A 21,421-nucleotide genomic window follows, 5' to 3' on the forward strand; every position below is an offset into this window, starting at 1 on the left:
ATACTCTGGAACATTCAAGGCAAGTAATAACCACTAAAAAGTTACACAGTGAAACTTCAATTTTGGTGAGTTTTTATTGGCTTTTGAGTTTTTAAGAGCTGATGCTGCGATTTTACAACTTAGTTTCATTTGTAGCAAAAGTTTACTTTGTGTTAAAATAGTAAATCATCAGTGTGTACTTTCTATTTCTATTCAAACATACTGTGAGAACTTGAAGATAACTTTCGTGCTTTGTTAGAGTGTAGACTGAATAGTAATACCTCTAAAATGGTCACCAATCACAATAATCGATTAACAACAAGATCTTTACATCAACTTTGCTTAGGAACAGTGTAATGTAGCAGTGTTGTTGTCATGAGTTGATTCAGAAACTCAGAGCGGAAACAGGACGGAGGAAGCGGCTTCAGCGATCCACTTTAGAACAATGAAAGACAGCAGCTGCGACGAGCCTGTGCTCACTGTACGGAAATAACTATGAGACATGTGGGAAGAGATTTCATGTAAATAGGAAATATATTAGGAGTTTGAATCTGACTATAAAAGCTAGTTCTGCATTTGGGTCTGAAGGATGTAGGCAACAGGCCATATATTAAAGTGCAGTTTTTGCAAGATTTTGTGTAAAGGAAAATGTCGAAATTGTTGTTTTGATGACTTGCAAAATAACAATATAGTGTAGAGTGTATACAGGCCTGTTACGATAAATAATATATCAATTTATCATTCAATACATGAAAGAAGGGACAGTAATGTTTGGGGGTCAATATTTATCGCAAGTACTTTTTCCTCGTACTTACGGGAAAATTTGGGTTATTTTTCTGTTCTACAATAAGATTTGAGCTGCTGGCAGATAAATTAGGAACTTCTTTGACTCATTATACATATAATTTAACTTCCTAAGTGCTGCGTTCTGTTATTTATTTATTGCAGCCTTTTTTTAATTAACAATGGTGTATATTTAGAATACTTTTATTATCGTATCGTCTACATTTATTTATTTATTTATTTGATTGGGACAATGCATGTTAATGAACAAACATGATTCAACATGAAAGTAAACACGCCACATTATAGCCAAAGGCTAATTTCCATCTGTTGTCCCAAGATTTGCTAAGACTAAGACAGTACAAATAATTTTTATTTGAATTTAATCTCATTCATTTTGTGAAGTATAAAAGGTGACTTTCTGCCTATATTACATTTTAAAGCAGTCATTTTGGTCAGTCTTTTTAAGTTTATGATAATACAAGGAGCAACAAAGTCTAATTTTGATATGCCAATAAATAGTTGAGTTTATTTTAGGGGCCACCATCGTCTCCTGTATTAATGGGAAACACAGCTTCAGCAGTAAATCGCACTTCAGAATTTGTTATCAAACATATACTAAAAAAAACAAATAAACAAATTATTGTACTTTTTTTTCTGTCAATGATATAAGGGTGTATTTCTGCACTTTTGTGTTTAATTTTATGGTTCCTATAATTTAATCTCAAACAAGACATGTACAGGCACATTTTAGCAGATTTCAGATAGACAATAATGAAACATCTAGCATTTATTAAATTACATTTGTTTTTATTGCTCAAAAAACATGCATTCTAACTGTGAACTGTGAGTCTCCATGCTTACTGTGGAACATTCCAGGCAAAACATTAACATCTCCAAGGAGAGAAGCTACTTAACTCTCCACCAAGTTATGTAGTGTACGTTTGAAATCTGAAAGGACTTGTGTTTCTAAATTTCTTGCTTTCACTTTACTTTTAATTACTGTGAAAAAATGATTTTCCAAATAATCTTGACGTCCCTAATCCAGCAAAGAGTTTGTTGTGTTAGAAAGTATATCTGAAAACGATTCTAAAATTTCTGTACAATTAGATCATTCTTGTTAAGTGAAGTCATGAGAGTTTTGACTTCCTGATCAGAATCATGTGACTTTTATGGTTCCAGGCGACCATCCCCTGGTCTCAGCAGCATGACAAACCATTTACTAAATGAGGCACTGACATCTTCTTTGAATTTCTGATAGACTAATTGATACTTTACAGTGACATCACGCTGGGGGTGTTCTGCATATGTGTGTATGGCAGAATGTTCATCAGTTACCATGGTGACACAATGCACACATTAGCAAACACAGCTCGACATGTTTTTAGATTGTCTGAAACCTAAAAAAAAATACAAAATGGATTTAAGCAGCACATTCTCAGGAGTGTGTGATTAATTAAAGCCTTCGTGGTTCTGTTTAGGTGTTTGATTTTCAAACAAAAAGGTGCAAATGAATCTCTGAAAAAATGTTGGCTAATAATAGCAAGTTTGTGACTGTAATGCTATGTGAGAGGGACCTGTTTAACAGTAAAAATCATCTGACCTGTTGTTATTCCAACTAAGTCAGTTCTTTCTGGTGAGACTGTGTTAAAATAAAGATCAGATTAAAGCCTAGCAAAGCCTCAGACAGAGCAGAACCTACAGTTAGCATCACATCACCCAGAATGTTGATGTCATCAGCTGCAAAGTATCAATACAATAATCTCATGCATTTCAGAAAATGTTTGTAAAAACTCTTTGCCCAGCAATGCCAACCTAACATTCGTGAAAGTAATATACAAGGAAATGGAGGTATGGCACCGCCAGGGAACCAGATTAGGATTAGCAGGATTTATAAAGAGGAAACTATGTAAACATTCCTTTTCTTTATTAATAACTCACTCAAGCTCATTTCTTATTGCACAGTAGTAAAGTTAGAGTAAATAAATAGAAAAAAAATGTAAACAACGCTTGAGGTAAAAGTTATTTCCATAGTTTTGCATCCAATGAACATATATACTAGGCTATATACACTGCCTGGTAAAAAAAAAAGTCACCACTTGGATTTAATTAAGCAAATAGGTATGAGCCTCCTGCAGTTGGTCAGGTCTAGGTTCAGCAGAATGAGGTCAGCTGACACCTGAATATACTGAATGACCAGGTTATTCCATCAATGGATTTTTTCTTCCCTGATGACACGGGCATATTCCAAGATGACAATGCCAGGATTCATCGGGCTCAAATTGTGACAGAGTGGTTCAGGAGCATGAGACGTCATTTTCACACATGGATTGTCCACCACAGAGTCTAGACCTTAACCCCATTGAGAATCTTTGGGATGTGCTGGAGAAGCTTTGTGCAGCGTCAGACTCGACCATCATCAATGCAACATCTTGGTGGAAAATTTATGCAACACTGGACGGAAATAAATCTTGTGACATTGCAGAAACTTATCAAAACAATGTCACCGCGAATGTGCCGTAATCAAAGCTAAAGGAACAACCAAATATTAGAGTGTGTGACCTTTTTTTTGGTCAGGTAGTGTGTAAACATGTACTAGAGTTGCTCTGCCTGCAGGTGTTCAGTTAAGTCATTTGTTTCTGTTTCTGAGTCAGATTTTGACTAAATAAATAGAAACATATGTTCATAAGTGTGTGTGGTATGAGCGCAGATCAAGCTGACTTCTTTATGCACGGTAGTAAATTTAGAGTAAATAAGTAACAAAATGTAAACAATGCCTTGGGTAAAAGTTATTTCCATAGTTTTGCATCTGACTAATATATACAAGGGTACATATAAACATTTACTAGGGTTGACCTATATCAATCATTCATTTTTAAACAGCTTATAATCAGAAAAAATAGGAAAAAAAAACAAAACAAACTGCATAAACAAAATAGCTATGCCACTTGCAATACTTTGGCAGCCATTATTTAAGTTAGACACAACTCTACACCTGCAAAGTTTAATTATTTCTATTTGAATTTTCATCTTCTGACTCTATCAAGTATTTTTTTTTGGAGCAAAGTCCTCAAAACAATTTATCAAACTACTTTAGATCACACGTGCCATCATGCTTAGCTAGCCAAAACTTTAGCTTTATTTGTTTTTCTTCATTAAATTATTCAACTTTAATTGTTTCTTCAAATCCACCTGCGACCTCTGGATCTTAGTTCTCTTATCCAATTTCTTTACAAGCGTTTTTCCTTGCTAGGTTTCTTCTTTACACCTTGCTGTCTTAAAAATAAAAGTATTTTTTACCTGTAATCTTGCCTGTGGACTCCCCATGCCCTCTCCTTCTTTGCAGTAAAAAATAGTCATTGCTCCTTTCTGTAATCCAAAGTTTGAGTGCATTTTTCAACAAAACTTCCTCCGGGTTTAGCCACATTTTTCCCGCAGCGAACAGCAATCAGGTGGGCAGGGAGGCAGGGACGTTCCGGGAAAGCCCTCCACTCTCCCGGTGCTCTCTAGAGGGTGTGATCCGCCTCAGAGCGCCTGTCCTCCGGGTAGAGGAGAGGACAGAGTCGGTCTACACGCCCGGGGCTGGGCTTTTGTCCATGGTTGGTGGGACAGATGCGGAGCTCGTTCGCACTTCCTCGCTGATTCTCATGGTCGATCTACAACAGCTGTACACATGAGACACAGATCGTGTGTGCAGCACGAGTCTCACGCTGTTTTGTACAAGATGTTCAAAATAAATTATAGATAAAACTAATGTGTATTTTATGTAAACGATTTAAATATAATCACAATTAAAAATAGAATACATACAGCAATACGATGAATAAAGTCAGGTTCAGAGATTATTTTCAGATGAGCGGGGGTTTACTACAGATCATTTATCATATGATTTATGTTTTTTTTTTTTTAATTGTAGTAAACATTACAAAAGCATCGCATCAAATGCGAAACTCGTTGTCTGAAATGTTTTACAATGGTTATTATTATTCTGTAGAATATTTTAAAGGCGTAGACTAATGAATTATATAATAGATGTATAAGTGATATGAAAGAGAGTGAGGGCTCTGTCTTTACCCTGGTTCCGCATTTCTTTCACTTTCTCCGTCACTTCCTCCTCACGATCCGTGCGCCTCCTGCAGGTGTTTAGTTTATTCATTCTTCTGAGTCAGATTTCAACTCATCCATCCCTTTTCTCCCGCTAATCCGGGGCCGGAGAGCAGGGGCAGCAGTCTAAGCAGGGACGATCTTGTATCTAAAGTATAACTAGTAAATTCGTGTAGGTGAAGGTTTGTCTGTTAAATTACATTACAAAAGTGTTCTGAGATTAGACCACAGATATATATATTTTTTATTTTTTTTTCGCACACACTGAACAGCTGTAGGTCGCTTTTCTGTGTGAAGTCTCACTGCAGCTGTGCTTTGTTCTCTGATCTGGTGGTTGTGGTCTTCATAATCCTCTGTCAGGATCTGTGCATCTGAACACCTGAATAGTTCGCAGTTATCATCAGGAGAGTAATTATCTCTTGTGTAAATGTGGCTCTCTCTCCACAGACATGACTCGCAAATTAGCCTAGTGGCGACACCTACTTGTCTCTCTGGAGATAGATACATTTTAATGCCATACTGTGGAAGATTCCAGGCAAACTAAGGAGATTGCCATAGAGACAGACACGCAGGTGACGGAGAAGGAAAGGTTACACAGTGCCCCTTTAACCAGCCGCACTAATATCTTCATTTACCAAAGTTCTCAGCGGATTACTGTTTTTAGCTTTAGCCTAGAGAGCTAACCATCCATACGCTACCTCTCCTCATTTGACTTTTGGCGTTGTCTGTCTCAAAGGCAATTTACGCCAGAAGTGAAATCTGGGTAAACTACACAATGGACATGTATATTTTTAACAACAATTCACCAAACATTTAATGAACTACGAGTAATATCACTGTGTATCGTGACGCAAACCTTTATCTCTGTTGAGTAAGTTTTAACACCTGTTTCTGTGCCAAAAATGGAACGTGCGCTCTCACTCCTTTTATGGTCATTCTGAGCCTCAAGCGGAAAATAGTGTTGCATTTATTATTGTCCCCCTAAGTAGCGATCTTTCTCTGGGGTTCAATATTACACGCAAATAAATAGCGTAGAATCTTACTTAAAATAGGATCCGTATTTTAAGACATTTATTGAATAAGAATATCATTTAATTTTGTATTTTCTATGTGTATTTTCAGTTTTAGTGTATTGCGTGTCTTTGTTTCCAGTCGGACCTTGTTACAGTACGGTCCTTCTGTTTCCGGGTCTGGAGGAGAGCAGCGGTGTGATTTCAGAGGAGTATATTTTCCATCAAAATGCAGGTTTGTGAAGCTTAAATATTGATCTACCGTCCCTAAACTACACATATCATGTCATCAAAACAATTTATGTAAACTTCACGGCGCAACAGTCCCGTGTCTTTTATTAAATGTGGTTTAAAAGATGGGCGTAGCAATCCGAGTTACAGCAATGGTTTTGGTGACTCAATTGCCTGCTGTCCATTTGTCCCGTGTTTGCAGCGTGTTATCTCGTTAATGTTAATCTCCATATATTTTCCATTGATGTATTTAGTTACGCAAAGCAATTCAATTTTAGAATGTACTGGGACATCAAATTACGAAAGGCAAGATTTCACAATCCACAAATATGAACAATCACAACTATGGACATTTTTGCTATTAGCAGTAGTGATTTCCCAGTTCGTGTTCTTGTTACATAACGTTTGTCAACCATCTTGACAACAAGAGCCACAGTTGTCCTCTGTCTTAAATGTGTGTCTGTCATTTTGGGGGATGGGTGTCTATAGGGCCAAATGCACAAACTAAACTGACCACTGAAATGGTTTTGTTATTCCTAATATTAGTGTACGGTGACATGTATGCACTTGGGTTTTACAATGTGCTAAACCAAAACATTTAAAGTTAATGTTTTTTTTAAGCTATTGTCTTTGGGACATATTATCTGATTATTGTTGAAACCTCAGGACCCAAATGAAGACACCGAGTGGAACGATATTCTCCGGAAGAAGGGGATCCTGCCTCCAAAAGAAGTCCCTAAAGAGGATGAGGATGAGGAAGAGGAGTTAGCCCTTCAACAACAGTCTGTCGGTATGAAACACAGCTTTCAGGACTAAAATATGCGTTGATTTTCTACCGGTGCCAGGGATTACCAGGTGTGCCTTGGTAAAATGTCCAGTTTGAATTAACACATTCACAAAGTTATTTAATGTAATAATTGGACATTTTTAGGTATCCTGTGCAAACAGCTGAACCAGAGATGTGACCCAGACATTATGTACACTATTATTTTAGCTCAAATTGGTGTAATTAAAAAAAAAACAAAGCATCTTGTGTGCCAGAGCATCTTTTTAACTGAAAAAGTTGAAAAACATTGTGTTAATGATTGTTAATACAAAATATGCTTCTTTATATATGTGGCCTGTAGTTGTTTATATAAACTGCCTGGCCAAAAAAAAAGTTGCCATCTGGATTTAACTAAGCAGATCGGTTGCGGTTGCTGCAGTTGGACAGGTCTAGGTTCAGCAACAGTCTGTGCTCAAAGAATAAGGTCAGCTGACACCTGAATATACTGAATGACCAGGTTATTCCATCAATGGATTTTTTTCTTCCCTGATGGCACGGGCATATTCCAAGATGACAATGCCAGGATTAATCTGGCTCAAATTGTGAAAGAGTGGTTCAGGAGCATGAGACATCATTTTCACACATGGATTGTCCACCACAGAGTCCAGACCTTAACCCCATTGAGAATCTTTGGGATGTGCTGGAGAAGCTTTGTGCAGCGTCAGACTCGACCAGCATCAATACAAGATGTTGGAGAAAAATTAATACAACACTGGATGGTAATAAATCTTGTGACATTGCAGAAACTTATCCAAACAATGTCACAGTGAATGTGTGACGTAATCAAAGCTAAAAGCAGTCCGAAGAAATATTAGAGTGTGTGACCTTTTTTTTTTTTTTGGTGGCGACTTTTTTTTTTGGCCAGGCAGTGTATATTCTCTAATCTTTTGATTTTCTGACAGTGAAAACCTATGAGAGCATGACATTAGAAGAACTGGAGGAGAATGAGGATGAATTTGGTGAAGACGATGAAGCTGCAATGGAGATGTACAGGTAAAACTGGCCGGCTTGATGTCCTGGTTTATGGGGGAACTGAATGTTATTTTTTCAACCACCTGATCATTTATACTAGTGGCTAATTTTCTATACTACAGTAAACATCTGCATAGTAACTAAACTAATTTGGCCTATCCCTATCACTGTTAAGTATTTATATCATCTAGCATTGTTTATATTTATTATATTGTTAAAGAGCTGTACTTCTTTTATAGACAGAAGCGACTTGCTGAGTGGAAAGCCGCTCAGATGAAGACTAAGTTTGTAGAAGTGGGTGAAATCTCAGGACAGGACTATGTCAAAGAAGTCAACCAGGCTGGGGAGGGCATCTGGGTTGTTCTGCATCTGTATAAACCAGGGTAAGTAACTACATCTTTAATAGTAGTTTGAGTCCAACCTTCTGCATCTACCCTACCTTTATGAATAACAAGAGTGTTGTGTGTGCTGTACTTGCATAATGGTAGTCACATTTTTGTCTATTTATGATACATGTGATACAGAGGCATGCATGCTGTCTTCATTGAATAAGAAAACATTTCATCTTTTGCAGATTAGGGATGGGAAATAAACAATCATATTGTTTATCATGATAGAAACTGTCAACAATAATCATTCACGGGGCATTTGCTACAATCATGAGAATCGCAAACATAGATATTGACCAGAATGTGCTATTTATCCATAATGTTCCCTGCTACATCGTAGTTGATTTTACTGATAACAAAGTAGAATTATATAAAACCTTTTTAAACATGGAACTTATTTATAACATTAAAATGATAATTATTATTAATATTCACAACATTTAGACATCAACTTTAATCATTATCCTTATTCACAATTATTTTGGCCATGATAATCATGACACAAAATTTCAATATCGTCCCGTGCTTATTACAGATGTGTTAAATGAGTCCCTATATGATGCTTTGAGGAGAGAACTGAGTGTTTATGCTTCACTTTTCTGTACTGGCTGTTCTCAAGGTGTGCCAGTGTCCAAAAAAACAAATGGATTTGAGTACTAGCAATGTGCTAGCAACATATTACATTATAGCAACTACCCACTTCCTCCTTTCACGGTTTTAAAATCGAACAATAATACACAATAAGATACTTTATGCACTAGATTTTTAAGGATGGTCACCAAAAACAGGAAATGCTAAAATAACTGATTTGATCTTTTCAGTATCCCTCTGTGCACGTTGATAAACCAGCACCTGAGTGTTTTGGCACGGAAGTTTCCTCAAACAAAGTTCCTGAAGTCCATTTCCACTACCTGCATCCCAAACTACCCTGATCACAACCTGCCCACCATCTTCGTCTACTACGAGGGCGACATGAAGGCACAGTTCATTGGACCTCTTGTATTCGGGGGAATGAACCTCAAAGTGGACGGTAGGGCATTACACTATTTCATAATGAAGTCTTTATCGAAATAAGTTTAGGTTTAATATATAATGAGCTTGGTTTAAATGTAATAGCTGCTACATGCAAAAGGTGAGAATGGCTCAGTGAACGGTGCATATTAGACTTCATCCACCTAGTACACTGATGTATGAATGAGTGTGTGCATGAGAGAAAAAAAGAGACAGTGGATGAAAATACAACAATGGATCACATCATAGATAGCCCCTTTTCAAGGCTAGTAATCTCTGGTTACCTAGCATTATGCCACAATTTAGACAATGGTATGCCAAAGGAAAGGGAAGATGATGGTGTAAATATGACTCCTGTGAGACAATGTTGAACTGAGAAATGTAAGTGCGGGATAGATTATTGAAATTCTCTTACTTAGTTGAAGAATCTGAGAGTGAGGAGCTCATTTTAGTTCCATAGTAGATAATGCTCTTGAAAATATATCTAAGGACATATTTAAGAAAAATCCTACATACCTCAGTTGTGTTGTAATAGCCGGCACAAAATTCCTGTTACAAATATAGGACCTTTCTGGAGCATAATTTTATATAGTATTTCACAAATGTTAAAGCAGACCTGTGCAAAAAAAAAAAAAAAAAAAAAGCAAAATTAACCATTGAGAGTTTTTAAGCATGCTGTAGTTGTTTCCCCTCTCAAAGTTGTATTTTGCATGATTCACAGATTCATCAAAAAACTGTGTGGCTCTTTGTTGTGATGAATTTTACAGCTATGTCAGCTCCCATTGGGCACCACAGTTCTCTAACACGGAAGTCAGCTGACTTGTTTTATTTATTAGGTCATTTTAGATGAATATTGTGTTTTAAAATGTCCAAATTAAATATAACAATCCACAGGTGTAGATTTTAACTATATAGCAGATTCAAGCACAATGTCTTTTTTAATAAATATGTGTTCCTGATTTTAATAATTATGTTTTTATTATGTCTTTTTAGAGTTGGAGTGGAGGTTGTCAGAATCTGGAGCAGTGAAAACAGACCTGGAGGAAAACCCCAAAAAACAGATCGAGGATAAACTCATGTCATCGATCAAATGTTCAATACCATCGAGAAAGGACAGTGACGACAGCGATGAGGACTATTAACACTATGGGCAAATTCAAAATGGCAGCTCCATACACTCCAGAGACCTGTCAGACCATCTCTATACAGCAGAAGAGACAAAAAAAGAGACAAAACCCTGTGATTGGGAGTTGTATGTCTTATGTTTGTATGTTTTGCTCAACGGCATATAGGCAGGACATTTTGATGGACAATTTTACATCTTCACTTGTCAAGAAAATATTACCTTTTAGACAAATATTACCACAACAAGCCTCTACAAATGCTTCAAAACAAATTAGATATTTTTTATTATGTTCATGTGTCAAAAAGCCACATTAAATACATTTGAAAGAATCTAAGTTTAATCTCTTTGCCACAATAATCATGCCAGCTTTTGTGCATGCGACTTCTTGTAATAGGTTTTTTTACAGGTTATAAACGATTTTTATTTAAACCTGGTTCCCTTGTATATTCAGACAATGGTGTTTTTCTCAAAGTGCGACATAGGGAACTTGTGTGCGAGACAGTGAACATTATAGACATAGGACAGTATTTTGTAATGGAGATCTTATACTTGGGGTTAGTAATTAAGTAAAAGTTACCATAGCAGATAAAATCAAAAACAATTTGAATTGCCAGTCCTGAAAATGGTGCCTTAAACAGGTAACAAACATCAATATTAGAGAATTATTAGCAGACCAGCAAAAAAGAACTAGGTGCAGTAAAAGCAAGTAGAAGTAGAAATTAATCTATTCATTTTATTTATTGGTTTGATTACAAATTCATATCTCCCTGAAGACCAGCATGTGTCACCATGACATCTAGAGAGACAACCCAGCGAAATTGAAATGTTTTTTTTCGAATTTGAAACTCCTGTCATTTATTAAATCAAGGATTGTTCCAGTTTCATGCCATGTTATGGACCCTCCGCTAGAAAACTTAAACAGTGCACCCTTATTCCTGAATGCTGAGTTTTATCCATAGGTCCCGAATAATAAAAAATTAGGACCGCTGCCATATCGATTAACAATTTAAAACAAAATATATCTTAAATAGTATATCACAGGTAGCCAAAATACATGAATATGATTATTTTACATCTGTTCTTGTTGATCCTGTTTGCAACATTCAAGAAGAAAACATACTATTTATTTATCCAGCGTATAAGGAAACCCCTTGTGCTAAAATACTGACCTATCCTTTCAAGCAGGAAGACACACAGGACAGTGGCATGGCAGTGTTATGCTAAGTTTGGCAAATGTACAATCATTTATTTAGAGTCCACAATCGCTCCACCTCTGTCTGGAGTTTTGGGTCTTCTGTTCACCAGAGCTCATGGCGCCTTCTTCTTCTTATTCTTCTTGGGTCTAATTTTGTTCCTTTAGTGGGACATTTTTCTTACAACATGTCCTCCGGCAGTGCCCTAATCTATTGGTCGTTAAGGAGACAGAGACAAGAGGGAAGTGTCAGAGATAATTGAAGAAAAACACATTTGTATCCACTACTTTGCCTAATCACAGTTCAGCTAAATAGGGCGTTTGTCCATGTTAAATAGCACAAAGAAGGTAAGAACCATTTCACGTAGCTTTTAATAAGGGTAATGATAATGACATTTTAAAGGGCCCATATTACGCTGTTTCCTGATCTATGCTATAATGTTGTTTCCTCATCAGAAACATGGTGTTGTGTTTAGTTTCATTCACACATGTTTAACACAAATCCTGCATAGTTAGACAGAGTTCTTCTATCAAACAGAAAACACTCTGTTCCACCTTGTGATGTCATGTGTTAATACAATAAGTGCTCCACTATGTCTTCTGCACATATATTTAATTATTAGATCAGTTCAAGCAGGGGCCTCTATAAGCCAAGCTAAAATCCTTGATATGAATTTCAATGCATTTTTATGTTAAACTTTTTACTATCAGTATTGGATCGATATATTGCGATCCTTTCCCTGGTGTAACTGGGTATCAGATCGAAACAAAATCACTGGTATTGCCCATTACCAGCAATTAACTAGTAATGGGTGAAAGAATGGTGTAAGCCTGCTATAACAAAACATATGGGAGTAATCATTCTAATAGATACATTCTAATGACCATATTAGCATACTACATTTTATTAGTGGTGGATGAAATACTCTACTATATTATTACTTAAGTAAAAGTACAGATACAGAGGAAAAAAGTTAAAAAAATATTTTAAAAATGTATTTAAGTAGTGTTGTTAATTTTTGTGCTAAAAGTTGTGATATTGATTTTTTTTTTTAAATTATACATATTTTATACATATACATATTTTAGTCAACAGTAACAATACTGTTGAACTACTTTAGTAGGAATGTCACCAAGGGCATGGTAAAAATATATTAGATACAGGTACAGATACCTAAAAATTCTACTTAAGTACCGTACTTTACTACTTGTACTTTGTTACCTTACACCGCTGCAGTTTAACCACAGAGCCAAGTTGCCTGTGGACTTGGATCATATATGATCAAATGCAGTTCAGATTTAAATGAATGAATTCTTAATAACCTAAATGTTCTCTTACCAAAAGTACCACTTTCTTCTTTCTTCTTTGGGACAGTTTTGGAGAGAGTCGCAACAGAGGGTGAACTGAGGGTGAGTGATTCTGAAAACAAAACAAATATATTTAAAGTTGCATGCTTTTATGGAAAAATGTTACATTCGCTGGTATCACTATAAAGCACACCTAATAATTATTTATACAAATTTTATACACTTCAGAACATATTTGTGGTGAGCTATTAGTTTGAAATATTTACAATAATAAGACCTCAAGTCTGCCTAAATGTGTATTTTTTTTATATTTGATCACCAGCTAAAATGATCTGTGGACAAAGTATTTTTTCCCTTATCAAGTTCACATCTTAAGTTCATTTCTGCTAAAGCTAAAAATACCACACTTTGAAACAACTGTGAAATACATTGAACAAACAAAGTGGATCAACACCAAACTACCCACGAGATAAATAGAATCCTAATTCATTTTAACTAGAGCAGATTTTCATTGCGGTGTGCGTCCCATATTGTATCATGCATGTCTAAACCTTGTTGTTTTGACCCTGAGCAGATGCTGTGTTCTTTTGTAACATTGGACCAGTAAAAACAGTTTGTTCTCACCTCCTGCTGTACAGACCCCACAGAGTTACGAGCTTTGGAATAATGAAACAGAAACTAGAACGAAGAAAAACAGGATAAATATCAATGAGCTACTAATAAGCACAGGTATAATAACATAAAATAAAATGCAGTATAAGAAGGAACTTACTCTTTTGAAAACATTTTGGACTTGTTCCTGAAAACAAATCAAGAGAGTATAGTTAGTTTAGGTGAAACTGTATATATTCTGAAGCAACTGCAGGTAGAAGTGACTGCTCTGTGCTGTTTAGAGTGTTTTTGGACAACTCTCTTTTGCTTATGGAGCAGGTCAGACGTGGAACACACTGTGGATCATATACAAGAACTCTCAATACTTTAAAAGCTTTAAAACAGTGGCTATACAAGGGTCAAATATGTCACCGTGTATAACTAAATTACATTTTTATACTGAGGGGTTGTTGGTTTAGATTTTAACTTCTAATTTCAAATGAACTTTTATTATATTTGTATGTATATAGAGTGTGATGGTGTGTCAATATTCATTTTTGCAAGATGTGGACATGAATCTACCATTTACCATATAACATAGTTTGGGGTGAGGGAAGTCTGGGAGTACTGCCCCCGTGACCTGGCCCCAGATAAACAGAAGAAAATGGATGGAACATAGCTGTGTTCTTGTTTCTGAGTTAGGACAATAAGCTTTTTTTTTTTTATCATAATATCAGTATGGACGTCCTTTAGTATCACAGCATCAAAACGTATTCGCCCATTGTTCATAGATTTCTACTTCATTTTACTTTCTGCTTTACTTAACCATTCACCAAATGTGTCAAACCTTACTATTAGCTCACTTGATGCTTAACGATCCCCTACAGCAACCCTTATTAATTTCCTATTTTTTTCATTGGTATCAGTTTGACCATGCAAATACTTATAATCTATTCTTACCTCATTTTGATCTCTCCACAAAATGTCATTCAAATCTTCGTTTTGGACATCCCGAACCTGCAATTAAAAAGCTCAGGTTATTATTATTCCACATTTTAATCAAATGTCAATAGCTCTAAATGCTATGACACACTTTGCTTACTGTGAAATATGACACCACTAGAAGCTAATTAGCAAATGTTTACTTCACAAACAAGACTTTGAATTGACCCGAGAGGTTTAATTTGTTTGACATCAGTAACCACAACCAAACAGATGCCTCATCAATGTGTTCTTCCTGTTATGCAAATACAGTGTCAAAATAATCATTAATTATTATTATTAATCAAGGCATTAATAACCTATTTAATTTTACTGTAAATGAAGTGAACATTTTTACCCCACACAAACCACACTGTTACTGTCAAAATTCTCCTTCAATTAAAGTAAATACTATGCAAATGACCTACAGTTTTGTTTGTTAAATAATAATACAGCATGTAAACTAGGCTTTGATGAGATTTGCTTAATTCTTCAATATAGATAAAACATTGTTTTTGTTTTGAAAGTGTTAATTGTTTTTGTGATTGAAATAAACTGAACTGAAGTTAAATTTGAACTTGATTTTAATAGAATTTTAGGTAAGGTTTTATATATATATACACACACATATATATATATATATATATATATATATATATATATATATATATATATATATATATATATATATATATATATATATATATATATATATATATATATATATATATATATATATATATATATGTTATCCTACTACTATAATATTAGTCATATATAAGTATATATAGCTATATATTGATATATTGAGTGCAGGCCTTCTGTCTGTCTGTTATATTGATCAAAATATAAAAACAGAAGTTCCATACCGGTCTGAACTGAATACCATCTTCCCAGTCTCTGTAAGGACTTGCATCTGCAAAAAAGACCAAAAACACAGAAAAGATTTACTCATGTCAGCACAAACATTGCTATGTGGTATTCGATACAGTGTGTTAATTTAAATATTTTCTTTCTGTTTTGTAAAACTAAAAAAGTGTTTTGTTAGACAAACAAGAGAAGTGAGGAGTATAGTTTATTTGATTTTGTTAATGATAATAAAAGTGCGCTGTATAACTTTTCTGGTGGAGCCACCTTGTCGCCATTGAGGTGTTATTATTTTTGCTTGAAACAGTATGACTTTAAAGGAGGTGGCACCATCAGATTAAGTTACAGGTCAGATCTGCAGAGAGGTGCTCTCACTCACAGTATCATGCATGTTTTTCAAGGTATTTTTGAGCCCCCCATCTTAAAGCGCACGGCTCAATATGTTAAGTGGGACATTGCTGCTAGTTTGAACATTGTCAGGCTCGTAAGTTGCTGTGTCCCTGGGCAAAGCACTTCATCCATCGCACATTTCAGTCTCTTCTCTGATGTTATGAGGCAGGACAGTGATTGGCTTGAAATGGTTTAAGGACCTGGATCAGTCACCTGCTTAAGGATTTTATTCACTCCCAGGCACTTAGCCACAGCTGCCCTGGGGTAAACTGACTGAATCATGGCACCCAATCGATGTCACCGGCTCCTCGGTCCATCACCACTCACTCACTCACCACTTTTATGACACGTTGATGGTGTGATCAAACTTGCTTCTTTTGTTTAAGAAAGAATACATAATTACATTTATCTTGGTTCTTTGGAGAGGTCAATAGAGAGGTCTACAGCCAATCCTCTGTCAGTAGTGAATCTGGTTTGGAGCAGAGTTCAGACTTTAGACGACTATTTGTGTTTAAGGGCAAATGTATTGTTTATATTCAGGATGTTCATATTGAAATCCACATGCATTTGTTTTATAGATAACCAATTATAGACAAAGCAATGACCATAAGCTACGGCAGCAGACCGGAATGTGTTTATGTACCATCACTGACTCTCTTTTTCTCCTCAGACCAGTACAATAAAACACATTTCTCATAATGTTACTTAGCCTGTGTCCACGCAGGAGTCAGATTTCCAGTCTCTTGTGGCACTGAACAAATTTATGGGAATACCTCACAGTGTTGGGCCAAACGTCATTAATAAGTAATAAGGCATTAAAAGCGGCACTCCTTTTAAATGTGACGCGATAAAAATGATGCAGACAATCCATATCCCTGTCCACAACGATGTATTTTAAAACCTAAACAGATGACACATGCAAATGGAAGAGTTTATGCAAGGTTGACTGCAAAATTAGATCAGAAATGGCAAGGTTATGTTTAGAATTTACAAAACTTGAAAAATAAAATCATTATGAGACACTTGGAATTTGGCTATGGTGAGTTTTGATATAATAAGAGAATTCTAAGATATAACTACATTTGACACAAGTGGCAGAATATAATGTCATTGTAAATAAAGTGCATTGGCTGTAATTGTAGATTTGAGGCAGTGCTGAAATTTCCTCTGCAAACAAGTATCACATCATGTTATGTATAAAAAATAAAATGAAATCAAATCAAATAAAATAAATAAATAAACATAATTTCCCCAGACATTTTCACTATACTTTAAATGTATTTAAGTTGGTATTTTATGAATTGATAATTAACTTAATAAGCACCGGTGACATATGTAAACTATAAATGAAGTCAAATTTTTTGGTGGAAAGAGAATAGTCAGATTAGTCACTTGTTCTTTGGATAATTTAATTAAAGCATGACTTCTATTTTGGTCCCTCGTGAATAACTGTGAAACGATTGGATTGAGTTACAGTTACAGTAGTACCTTATGCGTACACACTAAATGTCTCTATTCAGTGAAATTTTAAACTTAATGATTACAAAACACAAACACTCCCGCTCTCATCAAAGTGGACGACTTGGGCCAACATAGTCTAATTATTACAGATAAAAAGTTCATGGTAAACTGTCATTGGGCTTGTTATGGTGCCTTATAGAGCTGTGAATTAAGTTTATGTATTAGTTAGTTATTCTGGAAAGACACTACAATGTAACTATAACACAAATAATATTACAATATAAGCATAAGTAGAAAAAAAAACAGTTTATATGCTGAAAGGATAAACTTTACGCACGCATTACGCACACATTACGCACACATTACGCACACATTACGCACAGCCGTTTTAGCCATTACTTGTTTGATATTTACTCAGTCAAACCCACAATAAAAAGGAACTTCAACCACAAAAACTTTCATTATAGTTCTTTCAGTTTTTAACTTAAAAAAGTACTACTCCTACCTGTCGCGCTCCAACATCCGAAGCACCAAAGCAAACACAAAGCGCAAAGTTGTCTGAGGGACGGCACGCTCATCCTTTCTCTTTCAGCAATAAACGTGTCCAATGCGCGCGCTTGTGGCTCCACTTGGTTCAGTCGATGTTGTTCAGCTCGTCTCCACTGTCTCTTCTTGGCTCAGTTAAATGCGCTCACAACTTTGGAGCGTCTCACGGACATGTTTCCATTAACCAATCCCCGCCCTCCTGGTCATCATCTGCGTGTCCACTTGCGTAAACTGAACACACACCCTGTACCCTCACGAGCCCGCGGGTTGATCATCACGCATTACGCATCACCGATTACGATACTGTATTGATTAGATTCGCGTTACGGACATGGGTCAGACTCATTTGCTTTAAGATTTTCAAAAACGCCAAATCTTTTACATTATAGATTAATTTTGATTGGACAGGGGCAACAGATATGACATAAGTAGAGGTCATTCTAACTCTCAAACTACCAAATAACCTACTGTTAACAAAGTCCAAAAGGTCCCTAAATTGCACAGTAGTTATGATTAGACTAATTAGACTAATACATGTAAATAACAATACTTTTACTTCGTTAAATGGGAAAATGCCTTCCTTGCACGTGAATTATACCTGGATTTTGGATCAAATTTTCCTTGCTGATGACGTAGGTATGTCTTAGTACTCAACATTACTTCCTTTGTTCTTGGAATTTCTCTCCTCTGCTTTTTTCCTAGAAATGCCACTTAACTGATGTAAAACTAGGATAAATAATTACCACAGTCACTATCTCACCAAACCAAGTAATAGAAAAACAAGAAAATGTGCCGTATACACTTTAAGTTGATTTCAATCTTTTTTATCTAGATAGTGAAAGTCCTAAGTGCTAAATGGACAAGGGGCAACTTAGAGGCATAGTCTCATATCCGTAAACATGTGTTCTGACTCACAGTGTAATGGTCGAAAATTACATCTGAAAATAACCTTGCCTTCATCAAATTCAAAAAGGGACATTTTTTTGAATCACGGAAATAATAATCACACCGAGGCTAAATGGGATGCTAAGAATTGAGTATAGATAATATGTATAAAGACTACAAATATACTTTTTTATTATACTTTTTAGTTATTAATTAGTTGCAAAACAAAAACTTGAAACCAGTACTTGAGTTTACTTGAAATCAGTAAACGTTGCAAACAATGACCTTGCATATCCAAAATGTAATAGTCTGAGTAAATGTGTCTTGTCAGATTGTTTACATAATGGTTAATTGTGATCTTGTACATGTTTTTATGTATTATTTATGAATTTGCAAAAAACTCTACAGAGAGCCCTAAACTTAAAGGTACCGTATGTAACTTTCTGGAGGTGGCCCGTCACCTGCTTGAGTCCATAGAAATAAAAAGTTAAAACCATACTTCTCCATGTACATAAGTAAATTCAACACTATACTGTGGAAAATTATAGCCAGCAATTAAGATTTCCATGGATAAAAGCAGGAGGAGGCCTTTGTGGAGATGCAAGCCCGCTCACAGTAAAGACGCATGTTTTTCTGTGTATGAAACACAACCAAAATGAAAAACATGCTTTTATTGGGTTTTATTGTGTATTGGGATGGTCATAGAAAAAAAAAAAAAGCAGAAAAAGATTAAATAAAGGTCAAATAAAAAGCCAAAAGAGCCATCAGCTAACAGTATAGCTCCAGCCACCTGTCTGCTGTTTAAGTAATGCAGTATTTAAATGTCTAGCATGTCCTCTTTAGCAGTGATCGAGCCTCTGTCTGAGTGAAGTGGCAGAGATAAAACAGGCAATAAACACAAAGCTGTTGACTCTTGAATCCTGAACACGTAATCACGGCCATCTTGTGTGATTGGGCCAAACAACAGCAGGAAATAGAAACACATGAGGAGGATCTGAAGAGGTCATTCATGTTACTGCACTTCATACAGACTGAGGTGGGTAGAGCTGCCCAAAAATATAAGAGTAACATTACCCCAAAATAATATTACTCAAGTAGAAACACGAAAAGAAGTGGTCCAAGAAATTAGAGTAAAAGATTGGGAAAAGTACTACTCAACTAAGAATAACTTAAAGAGTAATGGGACATAACATCTAATTTATAATTTGAAGTGAATGTAATTTGAAGGACGAAATTTTAAATAATAAACAAAATCAAGTATTTTCAAAGGACAAACACAAGAAACAGAAATGTTCAAATCATTTTATATTGTCAACATAAATCTTTTGTCACTTGTAGATTTACTCACCGTGAGAAGAGGAATCAAAACCCTGTACTCAAGTAACAGTACTGTTACTTCAACCAAAAAAAAAAACCTCAAATAGGAGCTAAATTATGCTGCTGGAAAAGTACTCTGAAAACACAATTTATTTTAAAAGTAATGACTGCCCAGCTCTGTATACATGTTACGATGAATGGACCAATGCTCTTGTTCTAATACTGTAGCTGGATCATACTCTCACCTCACAGCAAGAAAATCCCTGGTTCAATTCCCGAACCACTGACCAGAGCATGTGGGACCTGTGAGGAGTTTGCATGTTCTTCCTATTCTGGATTTTCCATCAAAACATGAGCTACAATCATCTAGCTATAAGTCGTCTGGACCAAGATCCTGATTCAAGATTTGGAGAAGGGTCCCTGGGTGTTGCACTGTAGTTGCCCACTTCTGCACTGACAAAACACACAGAAAACAAATCCATAGCCCAAGATATATATATATATATATATATATATATATATATATATATATATATATATATATATATATATATATATATATATATATATATATATATATATATATATATATATATATATATATATATATATATATATATATATATATATATATATATATATATATATATATATATATATATATATATATATATATATATATATATATTTATTTTTTTATTTTTTTAGATCTTTTCAAATTGTAATAAAATCATAGACATTCATACAAAGTCAAATTGAATGTATTTCCAAGGATGACTCTTCTTCCATCAAAACTACTCTCAAATATCAGGTATTTTTAACTATTTATTTAACTTAGGTTGGATTTTAGAAGACATATTATCATACTTACAGTGCTTAAAGGTGTACTGTTGTAGCTGGTGGGACTTTTTTGTTGAAAAAGTTCCACAGTGAGGCATTAAACTTCAGTATTTTGCATTTAATAACCATATATAATCGTAATCATATTGCATTCTTACTGTGAGCAAGGCCGCCTCTCCACAGATCTCACCTCTAATTTGGCCTTGTGTCACCTGATTTTCTCCATAGATAGAGATGGTAGATACGTGTAATGCTTTACTGTGGAACGTTCCATGGAGACAAGCAGGTACAGATCGTCCACTAGAAAAGTTTCATAGTGTGTATTTAACATTTTTCAGATGTGGGAGGATTGCATTTTAATAATGAAAACCCACAAATGTTACACTAGAATCAAAAACAACACATGAGCAATTTGACCTACTATCTCATTAAAGGTACACTATGTAACTTTTCTGGTGTTATATACTTCTGTAATTATCTTCTACGGTGAACATGTCAATTTACCAGTAAACTCATTCTTAAAATGCTCTTGTCTGACCTTCTTCATGTCTCCTCGTCTCCTCCGTAATCACCATGTTTCTAAATGGAGCCTATAGATGACCCCTTCACTGA

At 35.4% G+C, this 21,421-nt stretch overlaps 3 protein-coding genes across 3 annotated transcripts in view; 1 reads left to right on the forward strand and 2 right to left on the reverse strand.

Moving 5' to 3' along the window:
- LOC117389382 (TBC1 domain family member 8) overlaps positions 1-4,453 on the reverse strand; it is a 31,205-nt gene extending 26,752 nt beyond the window's left edge. Inside the window, exon 1 of the mRNA XM_033987051.2 lies at positions 4,063-4,453. Within this exon, the coding sequence (XP_033842942.1) occupies positions 4,063-4,189 (127 nt within the window). The 5' untranslated portion in view covers positions 4,190-4,453. The remainder of the gene's footprint in view (positions 1-4,062) is intronic.
- A 1,573-nt stretch (positions 4,454-6,026) lies between these two features.
- Positions 6,027-10,860, forward strand: pdcl3 (phosducin-like 3). Its single transcript, XM_033987366.2, has 6 exons — positions 6,027-6,111; positions 6,774-6,897; positions 7,836-7,926; positions 8,145-8,288; positions 9,116-9,324; positions 10,299-10,860. Exons 1-6 carry the CDS (start codon positions 6,106-6,108, stop codon positions 10,445-10,447), a joined length of 723 nt encoding a protein of 240 aa, XP_033843257.1. The 5' UTR covers positions 6,027-6,105; the 3' UTR covers positions 10,448-10,860.
- On the reverse strand, positions 10,691-18,030 carry nms (neuromedin S). Its single transcript, XM_055230691.1, has 7 exons — positions 17,727-18,030; positions 15,373-15,419; positions 14,483-14,539; positions 13,704-13,730; positions 13,556-13,609; positions 12,963-13,043; positions 10,691-11,834 (listed from the first exon to the last, which is right to left on the reverse strand). The coding sequence occupies exons 1-7, from the start codon at positions 17,797-17,799 to the stop codon at positions 11,805-11,807; spliced, it is 369 nt and encodes a 122-aa protein (XP_055086666.1). The 5' UTR covers positions 17,800-18,030; the 3' UTR covers positions 10,691-11,804.
- Positions 18,031-21,421: the final 3,391 nt, after the last annotated feature.

Source organism: Periophthalmus magnuspinnatus, chromosome 21 (assembly GCF_009829125.3).
Source record: "Periophthalmus magnuspinnatus isolate fPerMag1 chromosome 21, fPerMag1.2.pri, whole genome shotgun sequence".
NCBI classification, from domain to species: domain Eukaryota; kingdom Metazoa; phylum Chordata; class Actinopteri; order Gobiiformes; family Gobiidae; genus Periophthalmus; species Periophthalmus magnuspinnatus.